We start from the raw sequence: 19,214 nt of genomic DNA, 5'->3' as shown, positions 1-19,214 counted from the left end.
TAGATCTTAGAATGAAATAATTTTACATTATTAATAATGTAAAAAGCTTCAGAGTTAGTCAATTTACTATAACTTAGTCATTTGTGTGATACTTCTGGCCTGGGTATACATACTATGGGTTGCCCAAATTTGTGGAAAATGTATACTATTACCAGGGACTGCCCAGGTTGATGAGTGTAGGTTTATTGTTCTTCCTCAGGCTGCATGCAAATGAAAGTGTTTGAGATCTGGTTGTTGCCGATCAATGGACTCTGGCTTGTGGGTGTGTGTGGGTGGGTGTGCGTGTTTGCCAAAGTTTGTCAGATTGTTAGAATGTAATCAGCTGTTTCTATGTTGTAAATGACTAAAGATAACGACAAGTTAAAATGAAAGTTAAGTCAAATATTATTGTGAATAAAATTCATCAATCTTTTTTTTACTCAATCAGCGGTATAGAAAATGGATGTTTTTTTTTTTAACTTTATGTTTGGGGGGGTGTTTTTAAACTCATCTTACTCTTTATTTAAACTCATTCTACCAAGTAAGTTGTGTGACTTTTTTCCTGTTTAAACTTAGTGTACTAGCTAAGGATTTTCAATTTATCTTACTTTTGGTAAGTTTTAAAACTCAGTTTAGGGAGTCGAGTATCATTTTCTGCGTTGCGTTCTTTTAATGTTTGAAGTCAATCTTTTTCCATTTGTAACATTCTTTCTTTGAGGTTATCTCATGGCACTTGCTCGCTTTTATATTTGAAGTCAGACCGCCAAGGCAGTCATGTTGAAACTGCAGCTGTAGCATTTTACTTGGTCCATACTTTCTCTCGTTGTTTGGGCAGCTGCTGTGCCAGCCAGCGGGTGGTGTTGCTGCGCGCCTGCTGCCAGGTATACTTGGGTGCGTAGCCCAGCTCGCGCTTGGCCTTGTCGTAGGAGAAGCTGAAGGGCGTGTTGAGCATGGTCAGCAGCTGCCGGTTGACGGACGGCACCACCCGGCGGAAGGGCCGCAGCATCAGGCACGCCATCTCCCACAGGAAGCAGAAAACGTAGAACAGGCGCAGAGGCACTATCATCTTGTCCTGGATGCTGAAGCCCAACGGCGACATGACCTCGTAGTTGAAGTCAGAGTAGCTTACGTGCGGCGTGTCGTCGGACACGAAGTAGAACTTGCCGGCCACGCGCGCCCGCCGCTCGGGGTCCTGGAGGCTGCGGGCGGCCTGCAGGTGGGCCGTCGCCACGTTGCCCACGTAGACCGGGTTGACCTTGGCTTCCGGCAGGGACATCCGGTAGAGCACGTCGCCGTTGCGCACGCCGTCCGCCATGTGGCTGAGCAGGAAGCGGCAGTCTTCGCCGAAGATGTACATGGGCCTCAGGGCGCAGGTGGCCAGCCGCCCTCCGTTGGTCAACGACTTGCCGTTGTAGCCCAGGGTCAGGTCCTCGGCCTCCTTCTTGGTCTTGCTGTATGCGGTCTTGAGGGAGCTGCGGTAGGCCATGTCCTCGTGGCCGTTCACCACCGGCTCGCCTTCCTCGTTGGGGCCCATCACCTCCACCGTGCTGGTGTAGATGAAGGAGGCCACGTTCTCCTGAATGCAGGCCTCCAGCAGGTTCTGGGTCCCTGGAATGACAACCACACCCAAGCGACAGATGGAAGGACTGGATTGAAAGAGATTTGGAACACCCCACATGTTGCCCAATTTGGATTCGGTTTTGGCTCCACTGCCGTTGGCTCTGGTTGACCACACAGCCGCAATTATGAATTGGGCCAAAGTTTTTGGACTACTCGCCGATATCATTGTCTTAGTAAAATATTTCAGTAAGGAAAAAGGTCTGAGCCAAGTTGTAACCCACAACATTAGCATTTGTGAGCGCACCTTTGACATTAATGCCATATATCTCGCTGGGCTCGATGGCCTCGATGACATCGATGATTGCGGCGATGTGGAAGACCAGCGTGGCTCCCCGACAAGCTTTCCTCACAAATTCGGCATCTCTTATGTCGCCTTCAAATGCGCTCAGCTTGACGTCGTTTCGACTTTCTGAAAATAAGAAAATGAAGTTGTTTAGACCTCCGCCGAGGCAGAGTAGGCCTAATTCCTGCCCCAACCAAAGGCAATAGGATTTTTTTGTCTTACCTTCCAGACTTTGCAGCAGCTCCTGTTTGACGTTGATGTCAAGGAGTCGTATCTCGCTGAGTTTTTTCTCCTGCTCCAAGAGCATCCTGATCAGCGTCTTGCCTAGAAAGCCACACGCTCCCGTCACCACGCACACGTCACCGTCCAGGGTCATCGCAGATCCTTCGCAGAAAGACAAAATAAAAGAAGGAGCAGCAGGACAGTGGTGAGACTGCTTTTTATAAGACCAACAACGTGGAGGACGGACAAGGAGAGGAGGGGCGGAGCTCAGTGTGGCAGACAGGAATCTGGAGATGAAAAAAAAAATCAATTGATGACACTCAACTGTGCTACTTCTATATTTTGAACCTATACTTTGAAACCCTCACTTTATCTTCAAACCCTCCGTGGAAACCATTGTCAGAACCCCCAAAATCTTTCTGGTAGTATTTTTTTATTACACTTTGCAGTCACTGGTCAACTTCTGCGGCATTAGCACACACAAAAAAGCCAAGGAAAAAGCCTTTTTTTTCCTTTATCTGGACAGTAATTCAGATGCTGCGTCCTCTAAAATGCTTTCTGTCTCTTTTTTTAAGTCAAAATAATAAAAGTAGTCCTTGGCCATGTCAGATGTCTGCACTCTTATCTTAAGCTGAAGGACGAACACTCATGGAATTTCTCTGTGTGTGTGTGTGTGTGTGTGTGTGTGTGTGTGTGTAAGCTGTGGAAAAAAATACCTAGCTCCATTAAAAAAAAATCTTAAAATGTAAATATTTTAAAAATATAGTATCATGTCAAAAGCGTCGTGTTTTATATATAAAAATAGAAATCACAAAATGAGCGGGGGCTGCCATTTTGTTTTGAAGTGGCCATTTCTGGAGTCTTTCAAAGAAAAAGAGGTCCGAGATATTTTGCCCGATTGTTAGCGAATTTCAGTTTTCGCCCGCGGGTAAGGGTCCTTCCTGGATGTGAGCTTCGTCCACCGAGCCCTCAGGCAGATGGACGGTCATGGTGCAGGCTCGAATGCCACCCAGAGGCTCCAAGATGTCGAAGACGCGGTCCCAGGCGTCGGTCTCGGGGTCGTAGCGTTGCACGATGTCCACCATGCAGCGGCTGTTCCACGAGTAGCCGCCCACCACGTAGATGCGGCCCTGGAGGACGGTGACGCCCACGTCGCTCTGGCCCCGCGGCATGGGCGCCACCACCGTCCAGCAGTTGTCGGCGGGGCTGTAGTACTCGCAGCCCAACACGTCGTCGTAGTCGGTGGTGCCCCGGAAGTGGTTGCCGCCCATGACGAAGAGCCGATCGCCCACCGTGCACATGCAGTGGAGGCCCCGCAGCTCCGTCATGTCAGCCCGCCGAGTCCACGCGTCCGTCGCTGGGTCGTAGCGCCACAGCTCCTTCTGGAAGGCGTCGTGGGTGATGCCGCCTGGGTGAGATCACAGGAGCTCAATACGATCCTTACCTGATTTGCACCTCTACCTTATCAGCAATGACACACATTTAAAATCAAGATTTTTTTTCCCCCTCGTTATCATTTTGGATGCTCATGCTGTTAGCAGTTTTACTTATGTACATTTCCCACGGTGCAATTTTAATTGCTTGTACTTAGCAACAACTTTGGCCATGTCACTGTTGAGCGCTATCACGAGACACCTGCTTCCTGTGGCGGCCCGAGGCCAGGTGTCTCCGGCGTGACAAGTTACCGCCGCAACAGGAAGCGCTTGGTGAGAAAAGGTCAACTCCAGTGCTCTTATGCGACTTCTCAAAGGAGGAACTTACTTATGTTTGGCGTCTTTGTGACTACTGAATGGTGCAAAACCAATGCAAACACATTTTTATTATCCCAAAATATATATGTATTTTATTCTTTACTCAAACAAATATGAATATGAAATGAGTGTCGCCTTTTCAACCGTAAAGTAGGTCAATGTGATCCGTCACATAACAGGAGGGTTTCAAAGAGATTCCCTTCAGCTAAAAGTTTTTTTTACATGGGCTGGTTCCGCTTTGATTCAGCCGCCCAACCTCCCACCCTCAGCCTTGAATGTCCCGTTTGTTTATTTGCAGACAAGAAGGCCTTTTTTTCGGTGAGGACGAGTAGCCAAGGCCAGCGCAATGCATTGCCTGTGATCAACAGTCACTTGAGTGCAAGTTACATTTCTTTCCACGGTGTATTAGGCATACAAAAATGAGAAAAATGAATGAACGCTTGACCAGAAAAAGTAATTTCAGCTCATGACGCTTCATGAACAGAATCCTGTTGTTGCGTAACATCCTACGTTATGCTAATTTAGCATGCCTGTTGATTTTAGGCTAATTCAACAGACTTTCATCTTAAATCTCCATTTGTCAGGGTTAGTTTGACCAAAATCTCTTTTCACCCAAATGACCTAATTAAATACGAAATGATTAGCCAATCTGTGTTTTGTGATACAGCTTGTGTATAAAAATAAAAAAAAAAGTTTGCTATGCGTGCAGATGCTTTGTTGTTGAACGCACATCCGAGACCACATTTGTCTCATTTCCTGCGTAGTCTTGTTTGTCTGCTACGCTTCGTTTTTGCAAGGTAATATTTCATCGGCGTTACATACCTGAGATGTACAACATGTCGCCATGGACCGTCCCGGCATGGCCGTAGTGAGACTCGGCCATGCTGCTCACAAAGGTCCACTCGTTTGTCTTCAGGTTGTAGCACTCCACCGAGTCTGAAATTTGAGTAGAACATTCTTTAGCGTCAACTAGCTGGTGGAAGTTAGCTGGCGTTAACAAACTTAATTTAAGAATTTAAGGAAATCGTAGTAAGTCTTACTTCAATTTGGTCGCGTCAAGCACTAATTACTCGGATTCCCAGAACGCTTTGCGACTGACTACCCTGGAGCCCAATGAAGTTCTCACCAATCTCCCCTGTCGCATTCCTGCCACCAATGGCGTAGAGTTTCCCCTTCAGCGCGCTGAGGTGGAAGAAGGTTCTCTTCTCGTTGAGCGACGCGATCTGAAGCCATACGTTGAAGCGCGGGTCGTAGCGGTAGGCGCTATCGATGGCCGTCTTCCCCTTGGTGTCGTAAGTACTCTGACCTGAGAAGACGAATGGACGGATGGCGTGAGATGGGAAAAAGGCTCCCATGTTTAATTGAAGCGATATTTGGACGCTCCCACCTCCGACGATGAAAAGGAAGCCGCCCAGAAGGGCCACGCCGTGCTGGTAGCAAGGCACCTCCATGGGCTTGAGGGCTCTCCAACGAGCCGCCTTGTCGTCGTACATTCGTAACTCCCGACTGACCACCAGTTGCTGCCGCATGACGCCGCCCAGCGCCACGATGTGGGTGGCGTCCGAGCGGATCTGCGTGCGCTCGCTCTGGAGGCCCGGCTGCATGAAAGGCATCATCTGGTAGTTGCTGGCCTCCAGCAGGAGGTTGACGCAGGACGGCTCGGAGCGCATCAGGGAGTCGCCGTCGTCGGCCCCGTCGCCGTCTTGGTGCGAGATCAGGATCAGCTCGGAGGGGCTCATCAGGGGGAAGCGGACGTGACGCATCAAGGCGTAGATGGAATGGCGGCGCGCGGCAAAGTCATGAGCCAACCAGCCCTTGGCGATGTGGTAGAGCTCCATTTCCGAGAAGGCGTTCAGCGAGTTGCTGGCCAGGGCTCCCGTGATAGTTTTCTCGGAGAGTTGCAGGTAGTGACCGCACTGCACCAGGGCCGACAGGTTGTGGCTCACAAACTCAGCTACCAGGAAAAAATATGCGTTTTTGTCCACGTTTGGCCTTCATAGCACCAAGCCAAACCCTTCGACCATAACAACTCTTAACTTACCAATGTTCTTCTGGAGATCCTCCAGGTGCAAGCCTGATGCGATGCTCTCCACCTCCAAGCAATTATCAACCGTGATCTGGATCATTAGGAAGCACAGGGGAGCGGTTGATTCTCCAATCATCACCTCCCCGAATTTGATTGGCCCCAAGCTCACCTCTCTGCTCAGAAGCTGGTTGCAGAAGGTCAGCACCGGCATGACTTGCAAGAAATTGGCAGCCTCTAGGGTGTCCTGGAGGTTTCCCATGTCCAGGTTGACTTTGGACGTGTAGATGAAGTCTAAAATGTTCTTCAATCCCAACTTGGTGACACCATGCAGCTTGATCTCGCGCATATCCATCTCGCGCATACCCCCTGAACGGGATACGTGAGGTCTTCATCCATCGTGGCCTCATTTAAGACAATTGCGCGACGTACGTACCCGTGAACATGGCCTTGAAGTAGTCGCTGGACGAGGCCATGATGACTCTGTGTGCCGGAAAAGTTTCTTCACTGTCTCCGGGAACCAGCAACACATCGCACAGAGTGTCACTTGAGCGGAAAACATTCAAACCCTGTCGAGAAAAAAAGAAACAGGCAATGATAGTTGTCCAGCCGAGGATCAAAACTGGAGTCTCGGCTCGTACCTGTAACACAGCTGAGCCGTGTTCAGCACTACTGAACACCTTGGAAAGCGGCCGAGGGGGCACTTTGGGCTTGGTCGCTTTATCGGGCCGTTTGGGAGGCGTTTTCTGGACCGGGGCAAGAGGAACCGGAGCCGGAACTTGGGGCGGAACTGGCGCTGGAGGCGGGACAGGATCTAGTACAACCAAACAGAGAACAAGGTCACTCAACGCCGGACATGTTTTCTTTATTGTTCTTCCGGGACCTCGGGGGTGAGCGCTCACCGTGTTGGGCCGGATGCTCCCGTACCGGCACGGGAGATCGGTCGTGTTGACCTGCCGCCCTGGAAAGACGCCTCCCGCTCAACCGGGAAAAGTGCCGACTCAGCCTCCCTGGTCCGCTGTCGTCTCCGACTCTGCCGTGGAAGACACACGTTTTGATGTGCTCTACAAAATGCTTTTTCAAAATTATATTTCACCCTTACCGCATGTTGTTGCCGTCGTTACTGGACTGCTTCCTAAAAAGACGCAGGGAAAACCAAAGTCACTTTCATCACCCATGCATGAAATGACATCAGGTCCTCCAGTTTCACTTTCGCTGACCGATGAAAAAAAGAAAGTCGAAAGGACTTGTGGCCGAAATTTAATTTTGGCTTTGAAGAAGCGATTTTGGTTGTGTATTCCTGTAAGCATCCTTGGGACAGCACTTTGAAAAAATGGAGTGTACATGGCAGATGTGGTTTGAAGAGGTCGTTTCAGGCCCAATTCCACCAATGCTAAATTGGCCTCTTCAAATGAATTGCACCAGCAAATATTCGAATTTTAACAAGAGAGTTTACTTTGTTGCCTTTTTCCATTTTCAACGCAAAACCTCATCCTGTAAACTTGAGCAATCGCGCTTCCTCTTTCCTCATCGCGAGCAAGGAGGAAGCGTCACCAAACTCTTGATTTCATCACGTGAAAATTTGCTTTGGTTTACCTGGTGGAAATCCTTCTGAGGAGAGCCGAGCCTAGACCTCCTCCCTCCAGCCTGACGCTGTTGGGAAAAAGCGCTGCCAGCAACAAAATGTCAGCCACTCGGTAGCGAGCGTGGCACGTATCTCGTCAAAGAGCCTTTCGACGCAAACTCGATGAGACTCGAATCACTTCCTGTGTTACTTCTCTTTTGAGACCACGCTCTACGCTGTCGTCTAAACTTGCATTTCACCGGCTGCCAATGAGACTGAAACAAAGTAACGACAAGTAAAAAAAAGAAAAAAGACCTTCTCCTCATTTAGTTTGTCGACAAACGAGCATTTTCTCGATGGTTTCTCACTCTGGATGGACCACGACTAAGAAATGGAATGTCATCACTTTGTCATCATTTATTAAAACACAAAGAGCATGTTTTATGTGCAAAGCTTCAGTGTACACTTTGATTTTCCTCCCTTTTGTGTTGGAAACAGTAAAAACAAGTTTTGGCTTAGTTAGTAAAAATGTCTCCCTGCCTTTGGCAGGTCGCTCACAGCTTGGAGAACTGGATGAGGTTCCGGTTGATTTCCGCCACATTGCGACAACCTGCGATGACAAAATGGAGGCATTTCACAACGGAAGAAACACCTTCGCCGTCGTCATCGTCACGCCGACCGGTCGCACTCACCCGATAGAGCCATCGACAGGCGGAACTCGTCGTTTAGGATCTGCAGCACCTCCCTCACTCCTTCCTCCCCCTGAATAAATCAAATAAAAATCTGTCTTCAGCGGAAAGGAATTTGACAGCATTGACGGACGGACACACGCTGAGCGAGTGTACCTTGTACGCGAGGCCCCACACTGCCGGGCGTCCGATGAACACGCACTTGGCGCCCAAGGCCAGCGCTTTCAGCACGTCGCTGCCCGTGCGGATGCCGCCGTCCAGGTAGATCTCGATGCGGCCCTGCACCGTGTCCACGATCTCAGATAGGGCGTCTATCTGTCGATGACAACAGAGACACTTGATGGCGCAATTTATGATGCGAAACCAGGTGAGATGAGACGAACGACTAATAATAGCAGGCAGACAATGATGAATGAAATTTACCGAGGCCGGGCCGCCATCCAGCTGTCTCCCGCCGTGGTTGGACACGATGATGCCCTGGACGCCGTGTTCCACCGCCAGCTCGGCATCCTCCTTGGTCAGGATGCCCTTGATGATGATTGGCAGCCGTGTGATGGACTGCAGCCAGTAGATGTCCTTCCAGCTAATAGACGGGTCCAAAGTGTTGGCCGGGATCCCGTACTCCTCCGGGCCCGCCGTCTCCTGATGGGTGTGGGTTCTGTTTTTAGTCCAACATTTGTCAAATGGACTTTTTTGGGTGCTGTTGTTTGTTGTGGCGTGATGTGCATGCGCATTTATCCTTATTAGACGCAGTAATAGGCCTTAGCCTAGACTGGCTAATTTGTGCTAGCTTCAATGTTAGCATTTCTTGTGTTCCTTGTTAGCCTGTGCCAAAATAATTGGCAAATATTTTGTTGTTTGTATGTTTGTTTTACTTCAATTACCAATGTGAGATTTTCTTTGTGTTGCTGAGAAAACATGGCCCAAACGTACATTTACCTGAAAGACACCGTCAAAGTTCTTGACCTTGAGATGCGGCGGCAGCTTGAACTGGTTGCGGATGTCGTTGCGCCGCTTGCCCGTGTAGGGCACGTCGACGGTCAGCACCAGGGCCTTGAAGCCCAGCGCCTCCACTCGGTGCACGATCTGCTCCGACAGCTTGCGGTCGCGGTACACGTAGAGCTGGAACCAGCGGTAGCCGTTGGGCGCCGCCGCCACGATCTCCTCCACCGAGCAAGTGGAGTACGTGCTGGTGATGTAACACGTGTTTAGCACCTCGGTGGCTGTGTAACGAGAGAGGGGGGAGCAAAAAAACAATGTTTATTACTCTTTAGACCAAACTAGCTCCTACTAATCAACCCTAATTAGGCTCTCAAGTGTTTATGTATTGCTACCAAACAAGCAAAAAGCATTCAAAACCAAGGCCACTTGACAAAGGAAGTAAATGCAATAAAATGCTGCCATCTAGCGGTGGGAATCGAAAGTCCATAGGGATATTCCTATCATGCAAGGCCACAGTCGTGTTGCGCAACAACCCACCTCTTGCTGTGGCCATCTCACCCTCGTGCCACGCCAGACAATGGAAGGCGGTTGGGGCGATGCCCACCGGGAAGCTGATCTCCATACCCTGCACTGTAGTCTTGGTGTCACTCACAGACACGTCGCGTAGGATGCGAGGTCTCAGGCGGATCCTGGACATCAAGGGAGAACGTGAAGAAGAAAGCCACCCGACAGATGTAGCTCAAGGACTTGGTACCGCTTGTAGGCCAGCAGGTTGTCGTCTCGGGTGCAGCACTCGTCGGCTCCGGCGGCATAGTAGTCCCACGTGGCCTTGGACAGGTGCTCCTTGGCATATTCCTCAAAGTCTGTCAGGCATACCATGGCCATCTCGGCACACTGACCCCCCTCTCTGTGGGACATTAGCAACCGCCCCCTCTCCGTGACATTGTACGATGAGAGACGATTTTAAAAAGTTCTTCACTCACCGGTTGCAAATGCTCATTCTCTCTTTCGGCACACCTTCAACCCGCCTGACAGGGTCATAACCTGTCAACAAGAGACAAAAAAAAACACAACTGAGCATCATCATTTCTTAACACATAGTACAAGTCTCATCACCTCTTTGTAACTCTATTTAAAAAATCAAAAATGAAAAACAAAATATATATAGATATTATGAACAGAGTTATAGTTTGGGATTTGTCATTATAGTTATTTAGATTTTTTTTCCTAATTCAGCTAGTTTGAATTAATATTTAGAATAGTTTTTATTGGTTTTAAAGGAAAATTCTTTGTTTCAGTTTAGTTTTCATTCGATGTTTGCAAAATGGTGCATTTGTCATGGCAGAAGTAAGAAGCACAACACATTACCGTAACAAATAGTCCTGTCGACCGCGCGCAACTGCAGATGATTTTGCTGGCTTCCACCGACAATGGCATTCACGTTCTCTTCTTTGATTAATTTAAAAAAACTCCCAATGTATTTGTTCCTGTCAAACATACCTTACTTACTTAAACCCAGCTAATGTTTAGTAAATCCAGTCTTCCTGTGGCAGCACACACGCGCATGTGTGTGTGTGTGAGAGAGAGAGAGCGAGAGGGCCGTAAAAGGTGTCAGTCAGGTGCTGAATGGCCGCTTGGTGACAGCACATTGTCCAGGTCAACTTCTAGAATACTTCAGTGTGTTACAAACAAGCTGCCTTTACTACTGTTGTTTCTTTTTCCTTTACACCGTATAATTGTCTTTTTATCGTAACAACATATCGTGTAAAAGTAAACCTGGCCGCTGTCAGCACTGAGGTGAACGAAATTCCAAAATGAGAAAGTCTTACCTTAGCCTGCTGTGTTGTCGGCGGCCTTCGGCGCTTCCGCTCTCATGTGACCAGGTCGTGTCAAAGGGCAGACCCCCCTCGGTCCCCCACTTCATCACAGTGGGAAGCTCCTCCCCCTACCCCTCATCAGCTTTGCGTGGGCCTCCTTTTTTTGTCCTGGAAAACAGTAAGAGCACATGCATTACCGTTGGAGTATGACTGGACTGCACTTTGGATGGACAAAAAAATACGATTCATCTCAAATGTGTGATTTATTTATTTTAAACGTAAAATACATTTGGTTTCTTATTTGATGGTTGGCAGGCCATGCGGTCAACGAATCAACCTTGACCTGAATGTTTGCGTGTGCAGTTTCCATGGTGCTCTGATGGGACATGAACAATGTCGGAATCTTTGGTGAGAGCACCCTGCTCGTTGCTCTCTTCATCTCGTCCCGCTTCCTCTATACTTTTCCCAGTCAGACGTGATGATTCAGTGCCGCTTATAATCACCCGACTGGCTTTTGGTTGACGTCATTTAATAACCTGTTGCCACAACAACCACTAGGCTGTCCCACAGGCAACCGTTCGCACGTTCTGACACAGCGACTTTGAAAAAAATAATGTCAAAGCACATGTAGTGGATGCCACAGCAAGTCCACCTAACCTGCGTCTCAATTTTGAAATGAGTCCTTTGATTTGTAAGCAGTCTGACATCAAAAGCAGTAAGACGAGCTTAAAAAAAAAATGCTATAAATGACAACATTAAATTGCCCACTGAGAGTCACACGCACTTTGCAGGCATGACTGTCAGCAGTCAGTCCTCAGACATTTTTAATGTGAGGTCTTTCCCGCTACATGTCTGCATGTGTGAATGAGTAGATCACGGGGGCGGATTTTGGCCTTGGGGACTCTGGGGGTTATGTATCTGACTGACTTTGCAGTCTCCGTTTTCTGTGACTCACCAGCCAGAAATCCACTCTGGTGGGTAGAACACATGCAGACATGACAAATAGTGGCTTTCCGCGGTTATGAAGTCATTGTAAAACAGCTGCCATTCCCTCGCAAGGTCAAATGAGGGGGGGGAATGATTTGTTTGGCCAACTTCCTGCAGGGCTCCTTATCTGACTTGCAGTTTGATGCGTCGCGCTGATCTGTTCATCGCTACGCAGTGATTTTGGAAAATGTGTTCGTTTTGCCTTTATGTGCTTTATGGCGAGGAAGTAAACCGGTGAAATCACAACAACACAAAAACAGGGTTTACGAGGGTCTGTTCCTATAGCGAACCTGTATGCAACTTGTAACATGCTGCAGTCTAATACTAACCGCAGAAAAGACAATTATAGAAAATATTTGTATAGGAAAAAAAAGACAGAAAATCTGTGAGTTACTGACATGCCCCCAAATGGTTTGTAATTGCCTAGAAAAGTCACAGGATGGCAGCAAAAGCAACATGTCCAAATAAAACTCCTCAATTCACTCCAACACACTTTGACAACAGAATGCCACTAGATGGCGCCAAACCATTACTGTTTTGAATGCTGAACAATACCAAACCCATTTTTCTTTTAATATTACAATATTACTGTTACTCCAAATATTAAAGAACTAATACAAAAGCAGGTAAAATCTTATCTTAAATGACACATTTTCAAAAAAATAAACACTAACAATATTGCTCAAAAAGCTAATTAAACCCAAGTAGATTTAAAACGAAAAAGTCAAACCAAAATAAAAACGCAACGACAAATCCAAAACTATTCTCATTGTGTTTCACGCTATGCGCGGACCTCAAAATGTCATATTGCCAGTAAATATCTGTTTGAAAAAAACAACTTAACCGCGCGGAACTGACTGGCTAACCATGAAAGATCGACCGAAGAAGGTTCGGCGTGTGCTAATGACAGAGAGTTCGAGCGCTACTACTCATTTCCTTGCTTTGAATTGAAATCCTCCCTCAGCTGAAAATTGGGAGCATCCTACCAATTTTGTATTTTTAGCGCTCCCGAGCAAAATGTATCATAATCACAGACATGGGACTGATTTGTCTTTAATTCCCTCTGAAGACATTTCTTCTAACACAGGAAGTACTTTTTGAATAAAAGCCATTTTCTTTGGCTCTCCAAATAAGAACTCAAGTTAGTGTTACAGAACCCCCCCCTCTAACACACACATCCCGTGGTGACCCACACTGGGATCGGAGTGTTTAAGGCAACACAGTCTTTGGTTTGTTATTGCTGGCCCGTGATTCATAAAAGCTTTCACGTCACAAATGAACCATGACTTGCTCAAGCTAAATCCCACATTCGGACTTCAAGTTGGACGACACTGACATGACTGCAGATATTTGCTTTATTGCTAAAATGAAATTTGAGGGTCTAATATGAGTATGATATGAAATGAGTGTAGCGACATAGAAGGTGAGAGCAGAGGATAATGTGGCACAAGATAAGATGGATAAGTGTGTGTTTATGTGAGAGTGTGTGATAGAGTGTCTGGCAAACTTCCTGTATGGTCAAAATGGGAAAGCCCAATCTTTCTTTTTTTTTTTTTTTACTTTGGTAATCTACAAACATTGCTTTATGACAATACAAGTTTGTAAAACCGGATTTAAAAAAATGGCGGCTTTTTGCAAGCACGAGTTGTTTTGCACCTTAAAAACAAACATTTGAGATGATACAGTGCATGATTATAAGTTTATTGATTTGATTTTTTTTTTTTTAAATAATCTGCCAGCTTCTATCTGAAGATGAAATCCTGTGAGGATTTCAAGTCAATTATCCTCATTTGGTGCAATTACAGCAAATTTGCTGTTTCTTCTTCATGTAAACCAGTGCACATCTTTCACCATTACATCAACACACACGTTTATTCATCTTTTTCATTTTAACTTAGCAAACTGTAAATACTCCAACCAGAGCCGCAGTTATTAATTGTGGCGCATGAATCACTTTCAGCGGACATCATGTCTGGGCTGCGGAAACGTTCCATTTTGTTTGTTTACACGAGAGATAGAGAGCGAGAGAGGGCAAAGGGGAGCCCGGAGGATGGGGGAGATTGAAAAAGCCAGATAAGGCAAGACAAATGAGTTCTGCCGCTACTTTTAGGCCCTTTATTGAGAAGACCGCGAGTTTCTTTGCAAGCCCTCGAATTAAATTGACTGACCTATTAACTTGGTCATCTTCATGAGCAAAATGTAAAACAAGATGGAAACAAGATGGCTCCCGCTCTCAGGTTCAGTTGATCCATTTTGCGCGATGTTTTTGCCATATGTTTGGTCCTCTCGTGGTTCCCACGCCTACCTGGGAAAAAAACAAAGTGGATGTGACAAAATGGAGCAACCAGCAATGCACTCAACAGATGCTCGTATTTGTGTTTCCACTCTCGAGTCGATTCGGTATAACGAGATGATCTCAGCGGCTCGTCCGGACATTTATTTGATTTCGTTGGAAGCCGGGACCGGCGTTTACAATTTCCAATCAGTTACACACCAGCGTGTTGGAAACTTTCTGCATCGTCATGACGAGCCTGTACGGCTATATAAAGCAAATGCAACTGTTATTGAGAAAAGAATATTTTGATTAGCGCGTTGGACGGCAAATGTGTGTGTGTGAGATAAACCGTTGCTGCTAGCCAGAGTTTGTTTGGAATAAGGCTCATTTTACAGCGGATACGTGTTGTTTCACAAAACAATTTGATAATGTTGGAGAGGCCGGGGGGCAGGCAGATAGCCCAGCCCGGCCCGGCCCGGCCAAGTGCCGAGGACGATATCCATCTATGGTGGGAAAAGCGGAGCAGTCGAACAGAACGGCTTGCAAAGTGGTGAATCACTCTTTTAATCACCGAGACTTTGGTAATTTGACACACAACTTCTTGATTTATTATTATTTTTTTGCTGAGTCATGGCTTGTGTTTATGTTGGGCTGCTAAAGGGACCACTTTCTATTCATTTTAAGTACCTTTTTTTATTTTAATCCATTTTGTTAGAATTGTCAACATCTCTTCCTGTAGCGTGTCAAACCTTTCACTGACGCATTCATGTTTTTTCCGTCAAAATTTTAATCGGGTGGCTTTGCAATGAGCTGGCTGGTTGCTTTGAGTGGAACAGTCTGCACTGAAAAAATAAAAAAAGATATTTGGAGGCAGGTCGCTGCACTGCATCAAAAGAACTGACCTGGTTTATCAGTGTTGGGTCACTGGCCAGGTAGCTTCTAATCTTGTAACCTCCTCCCCCCCAAATATATGAAAGACACACAGACCCTTTGTTGACCCACACACAGTGGCGTCATCGCTGTCACGGGGCAGGAAACGCAACCCCCGACAAAGACTTAAGCGCATTGGAATCCCGACCGCTCAGCCGTGTTCAAGGACAACCAATGACGAATTTCCCTCGTCTCATCAACCTTTCGATGCACTTCCGCTCTTTCATCGGACATTTTCTCTCCTCAGACACCTGCCACCGTGCATTCAATGATGCCGGATGAAACACAATCCTTTGCCTTTATTTCTCCCCTCCATCATATATTACGTAAACGGAACGCACGGGCTCAAAATCGGGTCAGTGAAGGTACAGTCGGCCGGAAAAATCACGACATAAATGAGAACCGGTTGCTAACGTTTGCTACCGAAGTGACTCCATACAGCTGTTTGAATGTGTGTGTGTGTCGTTCTCCTGTTTCCACTCAAAAATGGAATGACTCATGCAGGTTCTGACGTAACCAACAGAGAGGTTCTTCTCCATCCACACTGTGCACCAAAGCAAAACTGCTTTTCCCCAATTAAACTCATGTATTTTCAAAATGATTTCATGACAGAGGAACCTCCATTTTTGTAAGCCCAGATTTCCTAGGATTCAGCTTTTTATTTATTTTTTTTGCTCACACATTGACGTCTAATAAAGAGGAAGACGACTAAGATGGAGTCGTGGTGCGTCTCTTGCTTACGCGCACGGAGCCCGCTTACACAATTTGAGAAGATTTTTCCGAGAAGCGTTTCCTTACACGCCCTGCAACGGTTTCTCTTTTCTTCTGAACCATTCTGACTGTTTAGCACTTTGTCTACTTGTTTGGGAAAAGTTGAACGTGTTGACATGGGGACCTACTTTGGCGTTCATTCATACCAAAGCGGCTGTTTTGGGCATCTGCGATTGGATGAATGTCTTGTACGAAGATAGAAGCGCCGTCCTCTCCAACATGTTCCTGTTTTGACGTTAAAAGGAGCCAACTGAATAGTTGTGCGCGTGATGTGGAAAAAGGTCTGCCGTCTTTCTCCCTCCTAGCCTTTGCTCTGTCATTTTAAATCATGACTCGAGAGTTCCTTAGATGTGTAATGGGGTAACCATGGAAACCCCAATTTGAATCAAAACAAGCAAGCAAAAGATTTATACTCTTTTGCAGTGAAAGATTGGCGATATATAGAATCTAATTGACTATTAAGATGCAATAAATCCAAATATTAGCCTCACATCTGAATGATGATTATTCTAATCTTTTGGGAACAAATAGCTATCTCAAGAAATAAATTTTAAAAAATTTGCTCCAAGAGAAGGTCTGGCTCAGTTTTTATAGGGCCAGACAGAAGATAGCTCAGCTATTTCTGTGATGTTGTTCCCTTGGGCACACATACAAGTGCAAATGAGCACGATGAATACTTGCGAGTCAGACAGAGGACAGCACATTGTCTAGTCCGTGCGTCTCTTTGTAAGCCCAAGACCACGTTTGCCTATTGAGCCGTCAACACGCATTTCTCAAGCTGCCAAAATGTGGCATCCTAAATGCCTTCATTTGCTACAATGAGCAGGAAAAAACGATATTTCACACAGTCTGCGAACAGATTCGCTGAATTAGTAAATTCATGCACGTGACCTTAAAATGTAAATTCGGCTTAGCCTAACTGCAGCGTTATTTAAAAACAAAGCCAATTTGCAATTTTTGCTACAGATAGCAAGAAACAAACACGAGGTCCCGAAATGTAGCGGGCCAAATCTGGCCCAGGGGCCTTGAGTTTGACACCCGTGTTTAATCAGTATGATTGCAGTTGCCAACAGCAAAGCATGTTGCCACAAAATCCAACGTCACAACCTCAAGTGCGCGATGTACTAACTGCAGGGCAGATGTGGCACAAACAACACATTCCATTGATCCATTCCCGCTATTGGACACAAGGTTCTGTTGGCGACACAACACGGAAAGCCACCCCACGCATCTTCGGAACACCGCGGAGCTCAACATCCGAATAGATTCGTGACCTGTCATCAGAGCATAAACCAGAATGCGGCGGTGATGACATCATCGGTCGGTTTGTTTCTGGTCGTGTCAGGGTGAGCAATGGGAATTGGGAGCAAATGAGTAAAGTGCAGATGCATTTTCAAGTAACCAAATTGGAGTCATGTTTTTTTTTTTTTTTTTTTTTAAGGACCAGAGTGTACTCTCAAGAATCGAAAAGTTGTTTGCTTGGAGAACGCCGCTGCTTAGTCTACTGAAGGGCTTTTTCAATTAAACGCGGCTTACATCTGTGTATTATTCTTTGAAGCTCTAGATATGCACATATGGTTTCATTTGTTTGCTCTGCAAAAGGCCTCATGGTTTTGGGTTCGGACATTTTTGTCATTGATAAAGGGGCAGTAACTTTGAAGGTAAAAAAAAAAAAAAAAAGAAAATAGTTCAAAGAATAATACAGATGAGCATTTTCAAATGCGGTCTATTACACTTTTAAACAGAGATAAACAGTGGCGGTTACCATGGCAATAACACCGTTAACTTATTGCTTAGTGAAAATTTGAGGAAAAGGAAAAAAGTAGCCGAATGAGAAGACGGTGTCATCTTGAAACCAGGAACATGGGGGTCATTTGCTGTACTTCCGGTCAAAATATGTAACTTGCCAACATTACTTACATGCACTCCCTTGCCGTGAACGCAAGACTGCAAAGTTGTATTTTGCAAGCCAGAAATGAACCCCCTGAGAAGCCACAATAATACGTCAAGTTTGGGCAATTAAACAGTGCAAGTAGTTCATGAATCTACATCACAGTGGGAAGAACACAGTGAGATTTACAGAGGCCCCGAGATAGCGAGTCCCGTTTTGGATGAATAAGTGTTGCAAATGTCGAGAGATTTTTGCAGCTGTGACCTCTTTCGACCCACGTCTAAACTTTCTCAGGATGACTTTTATGCACGTTGTGTAATGCGCGTGTTTTGTGATTTCTCCACATCAGCATAAAATGTAACCGGCTCTGCCCAAATTTCTCAAGATTTTCCATTCTCACTTATTTTAAAAGGACAGAAATAATTCAACCTCTGACAATTCTATTATGGTTGCAACATAACTTGTCATTAATAAATGAGTGTAACCTTGTTAACTATTGTTTGCCAGGTCACTGTGAAAATATAGCAAATTACACGGAAATCTGGACGAGGGGACACAAATATAGATTTTTTTTTGTGACCAAACATTCAAAAACAAGAAACAAACAAGTTATGTTTTCCGGATTTTGTTGACGTAGTGAAATTCAACCGCAGTGCTTTTCGGAGGACAAAAGACATGAAAAATAGGGCAACACTTGTGGCATTCAATGTTGACATAGTCAGAAGCTCTTCCAAAGCATTTTTTTCCCCTGGCTGTGATTTCCACAATTGTTCTAGACAACACCATCCTGTGTGATTCAATCTGTTGGAAAACTACCTCGCTGGTTAAAAAAAAAAAAAAGAAGCCCCGTTTAAACACAAAAATGTGTTTTCATCGCCATGTCAAACCACAACGCTCAATTCCCAGAGAATTGCTTCAAACTGGGATTTCTAGCTGGATTACTCAGAATTACAAAAGTGCAGTGGGTTGAATGTTTTGCCCTCTCATGGGCAAGTGATGACAAAGATTAAAGGTGTATTGTCCAAGTCTTAAAATAGATTTCAGCCCGACACAGGCATGTGCGATAATTGCAACGAACTTTCCATGAACATTTCATACACGTTAAAGTGAGCGCTACAACTTCAACGCTTCATAGATATTCACATATTGAAGTATAATTTCAGAATAGAGGTAGTTGTACTTTAACAACAGTCCACTGACCTGGATAAACAGGTAGAAAGCCGAAACAATTAAGTACGCCATTCGTGGACTCCATTGTCAGGTTGCGGTGAGTGACGTCACGCCAACCAATTCCCGCCTCATTACGGGTCACGACCCGGAACAATTCCATCAACGGCTTCTGACAATTTTTCTTTAATCACAAAGAAAATATTCTTGACAATTTTCGCATTGTATTAAATGTGAGTAGCAGTACAAATGAAGAAAAAAAATTACCATTTTAGAAATTACTCCAAATTTTTTTTGTACAAA

General features: G+C 45.8%; 3 protein-coding genes and 1 long non-coding RNA gene across 6 annotated transcripts; 1 reads left to right on the top strand and 3 right to left on the bottom strand.

The window, feature by feature from the left end:
* Positions 1-626: 626 nt before the first annotated feature.
* hsd3b1 (hydroxy-delta-5-steroid dehydrogenase, 3 beta- and steroid delta-isomerase 1) lies at positions 627-2,757 on the bottom strand. Its single transcript, XM_037239404.1, has 3 exons — positions 2,105-2,757; positions 1,844-2,008; positions 627-1,587 (listed from the first exon to the last, which is right to left on the bottom strand). Exons 1-3 carry the CDS (start codon positions 2,256-2,258, stop codon positions 779-781), a joined length of 1,128 nt encoding a protein of 375 aa, XP_037095299.1. The 5' UTR covers positions 2,259-2,757; the 3' UTR covers positions 627-778.
* Positions 2,758-2,892: 135 nt separating this feature from the next.
* si:rp71-68n21.9 (kelch-like protein 9) lies at positions 2,893-7,717 on the bottom strand. Of its 2 annotated transcripts, none has more exons than XM_037280765.1 (11): positions 7,475-7,717; positions 6,981-7,013; positions 6,781-6,914; positions 6,520-6,692; positions 6,315-6,447; positions 6,051-6,247; positions 5,897-5,972; positions 5,243-5,809; positions 4,982-5,161; positions 4,678-4,791; positions 2,893-3,512 (listed from the first exon to the last, which is right to left on the bottom strand). In XM_037280765.1, the coding sequence occupies exons 2-11, from the start codon at positions 6,983-6,985 to the stop codon at positions 3,016-3,018; spliced, it is 2,076 nt and encodes a 691-aa protein (XP_037136660.1). In that variant the 5' UTR covers positions 6,986-7,013; positions 7,475-7,717; the 3' UTR covers positions 2,893-3,015. The 2 variants fall into 2 exon arrangements, with proteins under 2 accessions (XP_037136660.1, XP_037136661.1); XM_037280766.1 differs by having other exon boundaries at positions 6,781-6,911.
* A 117-nt stretch (positions 7,718-7,834) lies between these two features.
* On the bottom strand, positions 7,835-19,033 carry hao2 (hydroxyacid oxidase 2 (long chain)). 2 transcript variants are annotated; one of them, XM_037280768.1, is made up of 13 exons: positions 18,945-19,033; positions 17,774-17,837; positions 16,961-17,127; positions 14,046-14,182; positions 10,903-11,058; positions 10,057-10,117; positions 9,828-9,980; positions 9,611-9,762; positions 9,065-9,354; positions 8,555-8,773; positions 8,288-8,446; positions 8,135-8,204; positions 7,835-8,052 (listed from the first exon to the last, which is right to left on the bottom strand). In XM_037280768.1, exons 6-13 carry the CDS (start codon positions 10,071-10,073, stop codon positions 7,997-7,999), a joined length of 1,116 nt encoding a protein of 371 aa, XP_037136663.1. In that variant the 5' UTR covers positions 10,074-10,117; positions 10,903-11,058; positions 14,046-14,182; positions 16,961-17,127; positions 17,774-17,837; positions 18,945-19,033; the 3' UTR covers positions 7,835-7,996. The 2 variants fall into 2 exon arrangements, with proteins under 2 accessions (XP_037136663.1, XP_037136664.1); XM_037280769.1 differs by having other exon boundaries at positions 9,071-9,354.
* LOC119139792 lies at positions 8,382-10,141 on the top strand. Its single transcript, XR_005101454.1, has 2 exons — positions 8,382-8,498; positions 8,559-10,141. It is a non-coding gene; the product is annotated as an uncharacterized LOC119139792 (long non-coding RNA).
* Positions 19,034-19,214: the final 181 nt, after the last annotated feature.

Source organism: Syngnathus acus, chromosome 21 (genome assembly GCF_901709675.1).
Source record: "Syngnathus acus chromosome 21, fSynAcu1.2, whole genome shotgun sequence".
NCBI classification, from domain to species: Eukaryota; Metazoa; Chordata; class Actinopteri; order Syngnathiformes; family Syngnathidae; genus Syngnathus; species Syngnathus acus.
This window is presented reverse-complemented; position numbering and strand designations above follow the sequence as displayed.

Excerpts from the sequence above, each read along its gene's own strand:
- hsd3b1 (XM_037239404.1), bottom strand. The coding sequence starts at position 2,258 with ATGACCCTGGACGGTGACGTGTGCGTGGTGACGGGAGCGTGTGGCTTT. Across the intron at positions 2,009-2,104 it reads GCTGCTGCAAAGTCTGGAAG|AAAGTCGAAACGACGTCAAG; the intron begins GTAAGACAAAAA and ends TCTTATTTTCAG. Across the intron at positions 1,588-1,843 it reads ATATGGCATTAATGTCAAAG|GGACCCAGAACCTGCTGGAG; the intron begins GTGCGCTCACAA and ends TTGTCATTCCAG.
- si:rp71-68n21.9 (XM_037280765.1), bottom strand. Across the intron at positions 6,693-6,780 it reads GGAGCATCCGGCCCAACACG|ATCCTGTCCCGCCTCCAGCG; the intron begins GTGAGCGCTCAC and ends TGGTTGTACTAG. Across the intron at positions 5,973-6,050 it reads ACCAGCTTCTGAGCAGAGAG|ATCACGGTTGATAATTGCTT; the intron begins GTGAGCTTGGGG and ends CTAATGATCCAG.
- hao2 (XM_037280768.1), bottom strand. Across the intron at positions 9,355-9,610 it reads TGAGATGGCCACAGCAAGAG|CCACCGAGGTGCTAAACACG; the intron begins GTGGGTTGTTGC and ends CTCGTTACACAG. Across the intron at positions 8,205-8,287 it reads TGTGGGGCCTCGCGTACAAG|GGGGAGGAAGGAGTGAGGGA; the intron begins GTACACTCGCTC and ends TGATTTATTCAG.